The 13,902-nt window shown below is 42.3% G+C and overlaps 1 protein-coding gene across 21 annotated transcripts in view; it reads left to right on the forward strand.

Moving 5' to 3' along the window:
- Nucleotides 1-13,902, forward strand: part of TENM4 (teneurin transmembrane protein 4) — a 1,797,006-nt gene that overhangs the window by 1,617,145 nt on the left and 165,959 nt on the right. For all 21 annotated transcript variants that reach the window (XM_068266709.1, XM_068266713.1, XM_068266710.1 and 18 more), the window contains one exon: nucleotides 9,907-10,092. In XM_068266709.1, coding sequence (XP_068122810.1) covers nucleotides 9,907-10,092 — 186 coding nt within the window. The remainder of the gene's footprint in view (nucleotides 1-9,906; nucleotides 10,093-13,902) is intronic.

The following is a 13,902-nucleotide window of genomic DNA, read 5'->3' on the forward strand; positions in this document are numbered from 1 at the left end:
TCTTCAGGCACTTCCATCCAGCTCTGCTATAGAAAGTGCATTGTCTCAGCATGAGAAATATTGGCCAATCAGAGAGTAACAGAGGTGTAGGAGGGGAAAACAGGGATGAAAGATGCCTCAGCCAATCAGGCTGCATTAGTTAAGTCTGAGAGCAAAGTTAAGAAGCAAAAAAAAAAGACAACCCAGCATGCCCTGCAACTTCCTTTGTGCGGCAATGTACCAAATAAGTCAGGTAAACTGGGGAATGATCATTTATCAACAAGAAAAGTAATAGTGATTTTAACGTTTGGATTGCCTGGGTTGAATCCTTATTAATGAAATCAAAAATCAATTCTTTATTTTTATCTGGTAAACAAGTAATAAGGATGCTAACCAGGCAATACAAACGTTAAAATCACTATTACAGTTCTTGTTGATAAATGATCATTCTCCAGTTTACCAGACTCTTATTTGGTACACACAAAATTTGGTACACAAAAAGGGTGTTGCAGGGCATGCTGGGTTGTCCTTTTTTGCTTCTCTACTCCCCTCAGACTTAACTAATGCAGCCTGATTGGCTGAAGTCTCTTTCCCTTCGGTCTTCCCCTCCCACACCTCTGTTCCTCTCTGATTGGCCAATATTTCTCATGCTGAGACAATGCACTTTCTATAGTAAAGAGCGGGCAAATCAGGCAGATGAGAGTAAGGGAGGAAATGACATCAGGATTGGCTTAAAAATAGCCACAGTTAAAATGGGAAATGCTAGGAAGGATTTTCTCTTTTTTTTTACTGTAGAAAAATCACTAAAATCAAAATGTGGACAGTGCAATACATATGTTATGTAAGTAGAGCAAGTATTTATCTACTTATACATGTGTTGTTCTTTTCTGAGATAGTAGGGCTGACAGCTCCTCTCTAAGGCCGTTGCGGCAGCTGAATATCCCGATGTTTGCAGTGGATTGCGCATGGTGACTCAGAAGCAGCCGCCACCGCAGCAGGCCGGTCATAAACGGGTAATCTGTACAAAGGGTTAAGCAAACTGTATTTGGCAAATGAAGTTTTTGCTGTGAAGAAGCCATTGTGTGTTATCTCATTATCTCCCCAAATCCCAATAGGCAGTTTCTAAACTAATCAGGTCAGCTCTAATAGCGGAGAATTGAATTGGTTTAGAGAAAAGCAACTTGCTTCCAACTACCCGAGAAAGAGTCGTGTACAGCCCAGTTTATGCAGAGAGAGCGAGAAATAAGTGTAACTATATTAGTTATGCAGCTAAAGACTGAAAACGAATGCAAGGTCAGCATGCAGCGAAGTGATGGTAGTAACAGCATTTAGAGGGCATCCGAGGTGAAAATAATCTGATGAGAAAAACAATTGTATCTATCCTTAGTCTCCTAAAATGACTTTTAGATATCCCACAGTTCTACTTTATATTTAAATCTAGTTTTTAAGTTTTCACGGTTACATTGTCTCTGCTCAATGGCACATGCATTGAAGTATGCCAGAGCGCAAATCTATGAACTATTGACCCTTTTTATCTCTTTCCTGCTCTCAGAAGCCATTTACTGACAGGAAAGTGTTTTATGGCTGTAACTACTTATCAGTGAGGGTTATGTTATAGTGACCCAGTTCGACCAGGTCCCGATCTGGACAGAAACTGTTACTTGCATACCTGATGTTTAACTTTTTCAGCCAGAGAAAGGAACACAGCCTAGTTATTTGTGTGTTTGGCACTGTACATACACATGTCTATCTCATCATGTCACATGTCACCTCGGTTGTCTTTTAAAGGCTCGTAGAAATGTGCCAAGCTATTGTATGACTTGTATATTCTGTGGACTAACCAATTGAACAATCAGCTCATTTGCATACTGTGCACGCAAGCGAACGATGGATTGCGTGGTATGGCCGCATTCAAAACAAGTAGTACAAGTCGTTCAAATGATTTGTACGCACGTGTCCAACCACTTGATATCAGCCCAACAGTCGTGTGAGTTGAACCGCCTGTTATCAGTCACTCGGCTAGTTGGTTGTCACACGAACATACGCCCAACTGTCGTCTTACAGACCAAGTTTTGACGAAAGTTGGGTGGAAAAGTGGCGTGTGTACAAGCCTTAAAGCCCAACTACCCCACAACCTCCAACCACAACGCCCTCGAAAGAAAAGTCTACTCAACCCACTTACACCTCTCCTTCTAGAGACTGCCTAGGCGAATAAGCTCATGGTTGTGAGATATCTGCTGTATATCCTTCCCCCTACATCATGGAGTACAGCACTGATGTGACTTTTTGTCAGTAAGAGGAGGTGGACCTCTGATTGGAGGTGGTCATGTGACCTTTTGTCAGTAAGAGCAGGTGGACCTCTAATAGGAGGAGGTCATGGGACCTTTTGTCAGTAAGAGGAGGTGGACCTCTGATTGGAGGTGGTCATGTGACCTTTTGTCAGTAAGAGCAGGTGGACCTCTAATAGGAGGAGGTCATGGGACCTTTTGTCAGTAAGAGGAGGTGGACCTCTGATTGGAAGTGGTCATAGCTTCGTGGATACATAACAATCGCAACGTGGATACATAGCTTAAAGCGGACCCAAACCAAACATTTTTTTTTAATTAAAAATACTTAGTTGCACCACTCTGACACATACAAAGATAAATAAACACTCCTTCAAGCCAATGAGCATTTCAGTGCATGCTTTTCACCCTTCTCTTTTCATAACTAGGGTTATACAGGTGGCAGCCATTAGCAATTCCTCCATTGCCGGACACCATCTACTCCACCAGTTTGCCGGATTTTGTCCCAGCAATTTGAAAGGAAGGGAGAGGTTCCTTCAATAAATGTAAAATATTTTATATTTGTCATCATGCAGCTGGAAAAAAAAGGCTGCTATTTATTATTATAATTTAGAAAATAGATTTTATTTCTGAAATCTTGTATTTTTAATTTGGGTCCACTTTAAGGTTTTGAATGACTGAGATCTCTTGCTGCATAACAATATTATATACAGTAAGTTTAATGGAATCTACAACATGTAGTGATCTCTCCTGTACTACATTGTTAACCAACCAAGGCAGTATTTTAATCTGTTAGATATCGTTTATTGTTGAAAGTTCAATAAAAATCCATTGAAAAAAAAAAGAATGAAGACCCATAGTATGGGTCCAGCCTAATGGCTTAATCCCCATTCACTTTTACTAAGCATGCCCAATCTGGTTGGGGGGTTTCATTACCAACAGAAAATGTTGCTTAACTTAAACCTTAGTTTACATTTTTGAATTGTCAATAGGCCATATGGAATGTAAGAGTGCGCCACAAGTGGCCAAAAATCACAGTGCGCTGTGTCTGACCTACATCCCCCTCGCCGTTCGTTTTTGCTTCTAACTCAAGGAGAATTGCTGGAACTGCCAACACAGGCGTCTCTGACACAAGAAAAATATTCCCTCTTGGGAATGTAGCTTCTAATTTATTAAGAGCGGAAAAAAAAAAACTCTTAACAAATTAATGAAATTCAGACAGGATGGCAGGTTAACAGGCTACAAACATTCTTGCAGCTCTCGACTGCATTATCAAGTGATTCTTTCCTGCATTGTTTTCACACTTAACCAGTTTTTAATTAAATATGACTTCTGTAACGTTCAGCAGAGGAGATTCTGCTGTCCCCCTCTCCCCCCCTCAATTCTCTCTTTTTTTTTTTTTTTTTTTTTTTTTTGGATTTGCCCAGTACAAAAGCTTTTCTCTGTGACAAAATTCAACAATAAACAGGCAAATCAATCAAGGGAGACTTTCACAATCTCCGTCCGTCTCCACTCTCTTTCTCTCTTCCTCGTCCTTTGTAATCTGCTTATGAGATTCTTTTTTTTTGTTGGTGAGGATTAACGCTATGAGCTACAGCAATTCTTTGTCTGGTACAATACGTATGGAGAAGTATTGATGTGGAAACTCCCCATGTGTCGCCCACCAAACTTGTCTTCTTGGAGGCAGAAGATCTTCCAATCGATCGCTTGCAGCGCTTGTTTCTTACAGGATAGGTGTTTTGAAGTAATCCTCTGGGGTGTTATTGATGAGGGGTTTGTAAATAAAGAAAAATTCACTCTTCCTTTCCCATCTGGACTCTTGTAACCCACAGCCGACATCCCGCTTCCTGAGCACAATACTGCATTCTATTCTGCTTTAAAGGACAAAACAGAAATGTTCTTTCTTTCAACATGGTTCCCATGATGGCTAAACTATCCTTATTCCTGACTTCCAGATGATACAGTCCATAGTTGCTTTTGTTTCCTTTGTATACCTTGTGCTCTCCGAGTCAGTTATAAACTGCAGCCCGTCATTTTTCCCCCCTTCCGTACCTGAAGCATCTCCCTGCCTGGAACAGATTTGTTTTTGGAAATAGTTCTGAACTTTGCCGCACTGTGATCGATCACTTGTAATAAACAGGCATCCACAGAAATCAAAACCAGTCCACTGCAGTGGGGAATGAGAGCAGCCGAGAGGCTTGGGAACGTTTGAAGTATGAGTTGACCTCTGAAACTGTTCCGTGAATTTTCCAAATCTCCAAAGACTATTGGTGGAGGTTCAGAAGAGGATAAACTGATTAAAGTTTATGTACACATTAGATGATGTGGGGTTGATAGAGATTAGTCAATAAGATACAAATTATTCTGTCCCGATAAATATTAACATCTCATTGACCATTTCTGGTGGGAATACAAGTGTGGAGGGTGACTGATCAGAAGCACCCTATAAAAGAGAAAAAGCAGAGACAGCAGGGTGCCCTGATGGTGCAGTATGTCACAAAACGAATAATAGGTAGACAAAGTAAAAATGGTACTCACAAAGAGAGCTTTCAGAAGGGCAACCAACCACTATAGGCAGGTGGAGATGTAGTGGCTGAATTAGAGTACTGGTTAAGTGCACTGCCTTTGACGTGGGAGACCAGGGTTCGAATCCTGGCTAAGGTCAGTACCTATTCACTAAGGAGTTCAAGGCAAGACTCCCTAAAGCCGCATCTACACGAGTAGATGCGGCCGCGATGCTCCTTATCAATCGACGGCTCGATTGATAAGATACGACAGGACGGATCTCCGTACCGCCGATTCCCTGCTCGATCCCCGCGAGGGGACAATGGCAGGGAATCGTGCGGGAGATAAGCGGCGCCGGCGGGGACAAGCGGGTGCGAGCGGGGAATCAAATTCGGCGCACACGCGCGGCGAGTGGGGACGCGGCGGGCACGCGGAAAAGGCGATCCGGCGGCTAATCGAGCCGCCGGATCGCTGCAATGTCCCATGGTGTAGATGGGGCTTAACACTGCAGGGTGGCCTCTTGAGCGCGTCCCAGTGGCTGCAGCTTTTGAGCGCTTTGAGTCCGACAGGAGAAAAGCACTATATAAATGTTCAGATTATTATTATAAACTCAACTCTGGGTGCGGTTGCTACAGAAACAACCAAATGGTGCTGGATGTGGCTGGGCAACACAGGGCCAAATGTACACCCTTCCCAAGGAAGACCAAAAGAACAAAGGGAGAAAGAGGCGCCCAAGGGTATATGCAACTATGTTAAAATCAAACAAAATAAGAAAAAATTAGGTGGTTTACCTTCATGAAGACAATTTCATGTGATAAATGAATTTTAATATGCACTGGAAATGCGTTGCCTAGGCACTTTATTCGGCCTGAGGAAGTGGACACAGACCCACGAAACACGTTGCCAGTGCATAATAAAAATCATTTATTACATAATTTTGTCTTCATTGAGGTATTTTATGTGTTTTTATTTACCTAATGACCGCGTCACGGCAATGGGCGTGTTCGCAGCAGCAGCCCAAGGACCGCCTAACGCCAATTGGCGCCAAGTCCTGGGGCTGAATTTTGCAGGAGATTGCGCCTGCTGATGCGTGTAATTGCGCCTGCTGATGCGTGTAAATGCGTGCCTTCAGTCTCCCAGCGGCATTCGCTGCTCGGAGACTGTTAGACGGTGAAACCGGCGTCTATTTAGTTAGCACAGCGATGTAGTCCACAGCAGCGCTGTACTGGGGACACAGGAGCAATCGGCAGTGATAGGCTGAAGCCTATCGCAGTCGATCGCTGTCATCGGCAGGCAGACGGATGGAGGTAGGGAAGGGACCTGGATAAAAATAATAATTAAAAAAAGGTAATATGTAATAAAAAAACAAATATTTATAAATATGTTGGTGGGGAGAAAAGGGGGAGGGAAATCACTTGTGTGCTGAGTTGTGCAGCCCTGCAGCGAGGCCTTAAAGCTGAAGTGGCTATTTTTGTGAAAAAAGGCCTGGTCTTAAAGAGAATCTGTATTGTTAAAATCGCACAAAAGTAAACATACCAGTGCGTTAGGGGACATCTCCTATTACCCTCTGTCAAAATTTCGCCTCTCCTCGCCGCATTAAAAGTGGTTAAAAACAGTTTTAAAAAGTTTGTTTATAAACAAACAAAATGGCCACCAAAACAGGAAGTAGGTTGATGTACAGTATGTCCACACATAGAAAATACATCCATACACAAGCAGGCTGTATACAGCCTTCCTTTTGAATCTCAAGAGATCATTTGTGTGTTTCTTTCCCCCTGCATCTCTCATGCACTGAAGTTTCAGGCTGCTCTTTTCTTCCTGCAAACAGCTTTGCCCTTGTCTGTAATTCCTCACTATGTGAAAGCCCAGCCAGCTCAGAGGACGATTTATCTAGCTTGTAAAAGATAATAGAGAAGAGAGAAGCTGCTCTAATCTAAATAATACACAGGCAGTGTGCAGAGAGGGGCCTGGAAGCAGCAGAACCACAACACTGAAGAACTTGGCAGCCTTCCAGACACAGGCCGACAAGTCTGACAGGGGAAAGATACATTGATTTATTACAGAGATAGTGATAGCAGAAAGTGCTGCAGTAAGCCAGAACACATTAGAATAGCTTTTGGAACTTGTAGGATGATAAAAAACAGGATGCAATTTTTGTTACGGAGTCTCTTTAAGGTGGGGAAAAGCCTGTGGTCCTGAAGTGGTAATATCATTTCTGGTGGAGGGACCCGTAAACAATGTCTTCCTGATCCCTTTTGTTTACTTTCTTGACCACTTTCCACCTGTAGGTCTAATAATCTTGTATGGTGCTGCCTGTGGTAGCAGTACAAAGTAACGTGCATGTTGTTTGTGCACAGCAGTCACTGTGGTTTGCCCGGAATAGCTTGTAGAAAATAAAGCCATTTCCAGTCAATGGGAATGCCTGGTCCATGTTTTGATCAGATACTAATGAGAATGCCCCGTTTTTTTCTAAATAGTCTGTAATCTATTAAAAACATTGTATAGTGTTTGCCTGGCTTAATAAAGGTTAAAGTAAAAAATCTGTGCAGGCATACCGTATCTTCTTTTCGAAATTGCACATGGGGTAACAATAATATATATAGATATACAGACTAACCAGCAAGCTCATGGTGACCCAGAACTCATTGGGGTGTGTAAGGGACTACAATGGTCCTAAAAGCCCCCTTACTAAGATGTTAAGAAAAACAAAAGTTAGCTTTCCTAAAACAGAAAGAATTTGCGATAATTCAGGTTGGAGTGAGCTCGAGATGTCTCCCAGAGCACCACTGCTGAATATATGCAAATTAACCATTGTACCCTTAGAAGCTAAACACACCTCCAGAACCGCTGGAATGCAATGATGTGTCAGCTTGTTAATATGTACAGAGCCATAATAATCCAACATGCATACAGACTGTTTCGGATTGTTTGATCCTCATCAGTGCATGGCATGGATTAATTTGGCTCTATGGAGTAGGGCTTGTAAATCCGAGAGGCACAGACTAACCAGCAAGCTCATGGTGACCCAGAACTCATTGGGGTGTGTAAGGGACTACAATGGTCCTAAAATCCCCCTTACTAAGATGTTAAGAAAAACAAAAGTTTTATAGTTATATATAGAAATAAATATATTCTATACTCCAGGGCAGACTTTGTTTTTGGACACATAATGAGAAGGCAGGAGTCATTGGAGAAGACCCTGATTCCTGGTAAAGGTTGAGGGCAAAAGGCGGAGGGGACAGCAAAGAATGAGATGGCCAGATAGTAGGCCCTGGCATGCTTTGGTTCAACAACAGCCTTTGTTAAATTATTACAATTTTGTTCTAAATGAACAATAAGCAGAGCAAATCTCTGGCTGACCTCAAGACAGTTGGTGAGACCTCCTGTGTCTATCCATGGTCACATTATTGCAGAATTCTATAGATAACGGAGGTTATGGAATGGCACTCATTCAATTAACTCCTCTCCTCAGTTTTTCCAGTGCTTATTCTTGTTGGCTTTGTCTAGTTAGAGTAATTCCAAATGGATTTTTGAATAAATCAGAATGGTTTGAGAATGAATTTGAAATCGAAACAGCTGTTTGTTTATGTCAATGTGGGTACCTACCGTGCTATTCATAAATTTCAAATTAGTGTTAGTTCTCCAACTCTAATCCTTCATCTTGGGGCTGTCAAACGACATGCATTATCTATGAGAAAAGGCTGTGTGAGGGAGGCGCCCTCTAGTAGCCACAGGTGGTAATGCAGCCATGTTTTTAAGAACGTTTCCGAACAGTACAATCAATTTCTAATCACTAAATTAAAGCTTTAATACAATTTATCACACACAATTTGAATCCAGTACTGTGTGATGTCAGTGCTTGCACAATGATTTCTCCAGATTCTTTACAAATTACAAGTTTTGTCAATATGTTAAATTAGTGACATCAGACCATATACAAAACCATATGCAAATCATCCCTTAGATGTTCCTGAAAGCTAAACACACCTCCACAACCGCTGGAATGCAATGATGTGTCAACCTGTTAATTGTACAGAGCCACAATTATCCAACATGCATATAGACTTTTTCAGACTGGTTGGTCCTCCTCACTGTATGGCATGGATTATTGTGACTCTATGGGGTAAGACTAAGCACCAAGAAAGTCACTGAGGTTTGCTACCTGGCAGGCAGTCACTAAGGTTTGCTGCCTGGTAGAAAGTCCCTAAGATTTGCTACTTGGCAGACAGTCACTACAATTCGGTACCTTGCAGACAGTCATTAAGATTTGGTACCTGGCAAACAGTCACCAAGGTTTGATACCTGGCAGACAGTCGCTAAGGTTTGCTCCCTGGCAAACAGTCACTAAGATTTGCAACTTGGCAGACAGTCACTAAGGTTTTCTACCTGGCAGACAATCCCTTAGGCTCCATACCCTACAGGCAGTCACTAAGGTCAGGTGCTGTATATACTAGGATTCTCAGTTGCAGAATTGAACTGTGACCTGTGCTGGCAGACATGACTCAAATGCGTATAGCTGATCCCATAATTCTCCTGTATAGGACATACTTGTGGTCAATATTATGGAGGTGGAACACAAATATAGCAGTTTACGTTGTTATAAGAGGCAATTTATTAGACATATTATGTTAATTTGCTTGCACGTGTGTTCCCATATTGCAACCTTGGCACATGTTAAACCCCCATGTATTATCAGAAACAATCAATATATCTTGACTAAGCAATGTTATTATATGACTAGTAAAAAGGCCCACCCATTAAAAAACAGGCACTAGACGACAGCCGCTACCCCCTGCAATGCGCATGCACATAACGCATCCCACTTGCTCGTTCCCCACCACTGTCTGAAGTATATGCGCACAGGGAGCTGCTTGCTTGGCAGTTGGAAAAAGCTGTTATTTCCCACAATGCAATGAGAACCTCTGTGAACCACACAAAGCAAACTGTCAGATCCGGCCCTGTGTCCTAACTGCCCTGGCTGCGCACATGCTCAGTACAAAAAAGCCAGGGACACGCAACCATTCAGTTGATGACACAGGGACACTTGCATTTTATTGTATAGGATGTTATTCTGATGTTTGTTTTATTGTTTTATTTGCTGGAATTTTACGAAACTGTCGCTTCTGCTGTCCAACAGAAATCTGTGCGGCCGATTGTGGAGGTCACGGCATGTGCATCGGAGGCAGCTGCCGCTGTGACGAGGGCTGGATGGGATCTGCATGTGACCAGAGGGCGTGCCACCCCCGCTGCAATGAGCATGGAACATGTCGCGATGGCAAATGCGAGTGCAGCCCTGGCTGGAACGGAGAGCACTGCACTATTGGTAGGATGGATGAAAGATAAAATGCATTGACAGTGTTAGAAATAAAATGGATCCGAGGATAGAGGCATGCTTCCGGTGTTACACAGGGTAATCGTCATGGCATGTTTGGCTTCGTATTAGGTTTTCAGTTCCGGCTTCATACATATTCCATGTTGGATTGTAACAAAATGTCCTTTCATTTGGTGGTTAGGAGATTGTACGGAGGAAAGTGACAGAAAGATGCTTATGCATGATAAGATCTATGGATTTATCTCCTGCAGAATCCATATTTTACTGAGGACACAGATCCCTTCACTGATACTAATCCTCCCAATAGGTTAAAAAAAGATAAGAAGTTAATTAAGTTTTCATACTAATCCTAAACATTTTTGTCCAGTTTTTTAACATATAGTCATATTCCCTGGAAATGATCCTGCTCACTACGCCAAGTGTAAAGTTTGTACAGTATATAAAGAGACACTGAAGCGGAAAAAAAATGTATGATTATAATGATTTGTATGTGTAGTACAGCTAAGAAATAAAACCTTAGGAGCAGAGACATAAGTCTAATATTGTTTCCAGTACAGGAAGAGTTAAGAAACTCCATTTGTTCTCTATGCAAAAGAGCCATTGAGCTCCACTACTTTCAAAGTTGCAGAGAGCTTTGTCTTCTGAAGCTTGTTATCTCAAGTGTCAGTCACTGTATTTTCTTTTTCTCTGCAGGACAGTTCAAAAGTTCACTGGCCTGCTCTGTAAAATCATTTAGAATGCTGAGTAGTGTGTAAACTGCAAATGTTAGAAAATTATGCAATGTTATAAAAAACACAATATAACTGAAAATAAAAATGAGACTATTTTCTTTGCTACTAATGTTCTAGTAATTATCCGTACTACACAAGCCATTCATTATATCATAATTTTTTTTTCTCCTTCAGTGTCTCTTTAATATTTTATCTGTTGAACTGTAGAAACAAGTTTCGTTTGTGGAGTTTGTCAGGGGACACATAATTCTGTATTAATAAAGTGGAACCACAGTCAGTGCATACACTGTTTCTGAAACGAATACCCAGCGACTAATACTCCCTGTGGTATAAAACCTGTCGCATCCCAAAAGTAATCTTTATTTTAATTTTAAAAAGCCTTCTTTCAGGTCTACGGTCACATGATTAGGCCTACAGGAAGCTTCCCGTTTACATGCATGCTGGGAGAGGAATCCACTATTTTCAGACAGTCTCTCCCAGCATGCATCTTCCTTAAGGCATAGTCATGTGACCACAGTTCAGGGAAAAATGATGAAAACAAAAATTACCGGTATGTTTGCAGCTCTGTATGCTTTATGCTATAGAGAGTATAGGGTAATTATTTTAGACACAATATTTAAAGCTGCCTGTAGTTCTGCTCTTTAATGAAAGACACCAGCAGGATGGGGATTTAAGGTGACCTTGTGAACTATGCTATGTACCTTTGTAAAAAAAGCATCTGCGAAATTCTGAAGGTATGTAAATGTTTATAAAAGAACAATGCATTCTCGGACTACAATCCCTCACAAGACTTTAATTTTCAGACTTAGGGCAGCTTTCTTTGCTATATTCCATCTTCTAGGTACGCAGCCTTTTCTATTGTGTAATAGAAAATATAATAGATATCCTGCTGCTCACCAGCAATGTAAGGTTCCCGGCCTAGTCACCCACATCTCTCCTTGGTCCTCTGGCCATACAGCACTTACAGCTGAATCTATGCACATACGGCTGTAGGTGGGGCGTACAGAGATACGCCTCTCCCTGTGTGTAACTCGGAGAGACATGGGCAGTACACCAATCACAAGGCAGGAACAGATGCCTGACTACATTGTACAGCAGAGACTGTGTCCTGTATGTAAGGAGGTGGACTCACAATAAGTGAGTGATGAGCAACTGTAAGAACTCCCTCTGCTAGGAAACTAGCTGGACTCCAGAGTTCTTAGGCCTGTATTGGTAGGCAAGTGGAGTTACACAATTGCCTGTTTTAATTCCAAAGGTAATAATTCAGAGAAATCTCTGCGATTGCTTAGCAATTTCATAACGCAGACATAAAGAGATAATAGATACAAATTGTCAAATACGTTTGAAAAATGCCTGTAATCCAATGCTGTGGCCTTGGAAGCCCCTACATGACCATTCTACCAACCCACCTCTACCTTGCCACTTGTCCACTCATGTGCCCTCTGCATGGGTGCAAGAGGTGGGGCAGAAGTGCCCGGGAGACTGTCAGTTTGAGAAAATTGTCCTGTGTGTGTAAGTTGTGTGACGATTACATCATGAAAGTGAACAACTGCACTGTGCTACGTTGACCCCCCCCACCCCCACCCCCTCTCCTGGGGCTAGTGACCCTTTTGTACAGTCTCAGCTGTGCATTGTTTGTTGAAGGATTGAGCACCAACACCTGTACTATATCTTTACGCTATAGATCTCCTAGAGAGCAACTGTTATTTGCATACCTAAATTTGTAACCATTACAGTAAAAGAGAAAATAATTCAGCCTAGTTATGGTATATGTGTGCTCCGCACATTGTCATCTCATTATGCCATATGCCAGTTCAGGTACCCCTTTAACAACACTAACTTTGACAGACAGTGCAATATAATAAGCATCATATTATACATCAGGCTTAGTTCAGACTGCTGCCTTTTCATTTTGATGGACATAGCAGTGGACTCAAGACAAACGGCTTTGCTCAGGAATCATTATAGCTGAGTCATTATAGCAGAGCCACAAGGGGGCAGGCTTGGGCTTGAAGAGACACCAGAGAAGACACTCAGCTATAATGATTCCTGAGCGAAGCCAGACTGAATGCTCAGTCTGGAAATATATCAGGACTGATAACAGGCTGAGCAGTGAAGAATGAAACAGAGAGCAGGGTAGGTGTTTTCTCTAATGTTCCGACTGATATATATATAGTAAAATAAATGAGGGTGCTTCGTCTCTGGTTCACTTTAAAGTCGATTTTTAAAAAAATCTGTCTTTGGCATCATGGCCATGCAACCCGAAATGCTCTGACGCCTCTATGGCACACAGTCAGGCTCCCTCCACCACTACTGACATTGACGTTACGGCCTGAGACCTCACTAAACTTTTGAAGTAGTTGCAAGAGTAATAAGGATAGAGGTGGGGGTTGTTGGAGGGTCATCAATATATCATCAGCAAACATGCTGAGTTTAAATTGTGTGTCATTAATTCCATAGCCCTTGAATGGCTAGTCGCTCCATCGCTAGGGTGAAAAGTGGCGGCGAGAGAGGGCGCCCTTGCCTGGTACCTCTACAGATAGGGACCATAGGGCTGCTGCTGGAGGGTAGCTTTAGGGATGCCTGAGGATGCAAGTTCAGTTTTTGAGTGAGAGAGAAGAATGTGCCAAAAATACCCATAGACTGCATAACTGCAGAGAAAGAACCAAGTGAGGCTATCAAAAGCCTTCTCAATGTCCCTCCCCCACTTACCAGGATCCTGTCTGTCAGGACCACCTATTCTCCAATTATTCAGCCACCTTTTACCAGTATATATTCTAAGAGAAGGTGGGCGGAGTTGCAGCTTGTCCACGCCCTTCTCCATAAATACAAATAGCAGGGATGGTAAGTGGCAGCTTGGCCACACCTCCACCCAGAATGCAGTGCACAGCTGGCTAAAGAGAAGATCAAAAACAACTATCCGTAGCAAAAGTTGCATGACTACCATGCCAAAGATCTGAGGTACGGTGGGATTATTTAATCACATGACAGTATTTACATCTGTATTGTGTAGGGGGATGAGCAGAACATTTTTCAACTAGAGATGGACACCTGTAGGAGTTCTGTGATT

Source organism: Hyperolius riggenbachi, chromosome 2, assembly GCF_040937935.1.
Source record: "Hyperolius riggenbachi isolate aHypRig1 chromosome 2, aHypRig1.pri, whole genome shotgun sequence".
In the NCBI taxonomy this organism is placed as follows: domain Eukaryota; kingdom Metazoa; phylum Chordata; class Amphibia; order Anura; family Hyperoliidae; genus Hyperolius; species Hyperolius riggenbachi.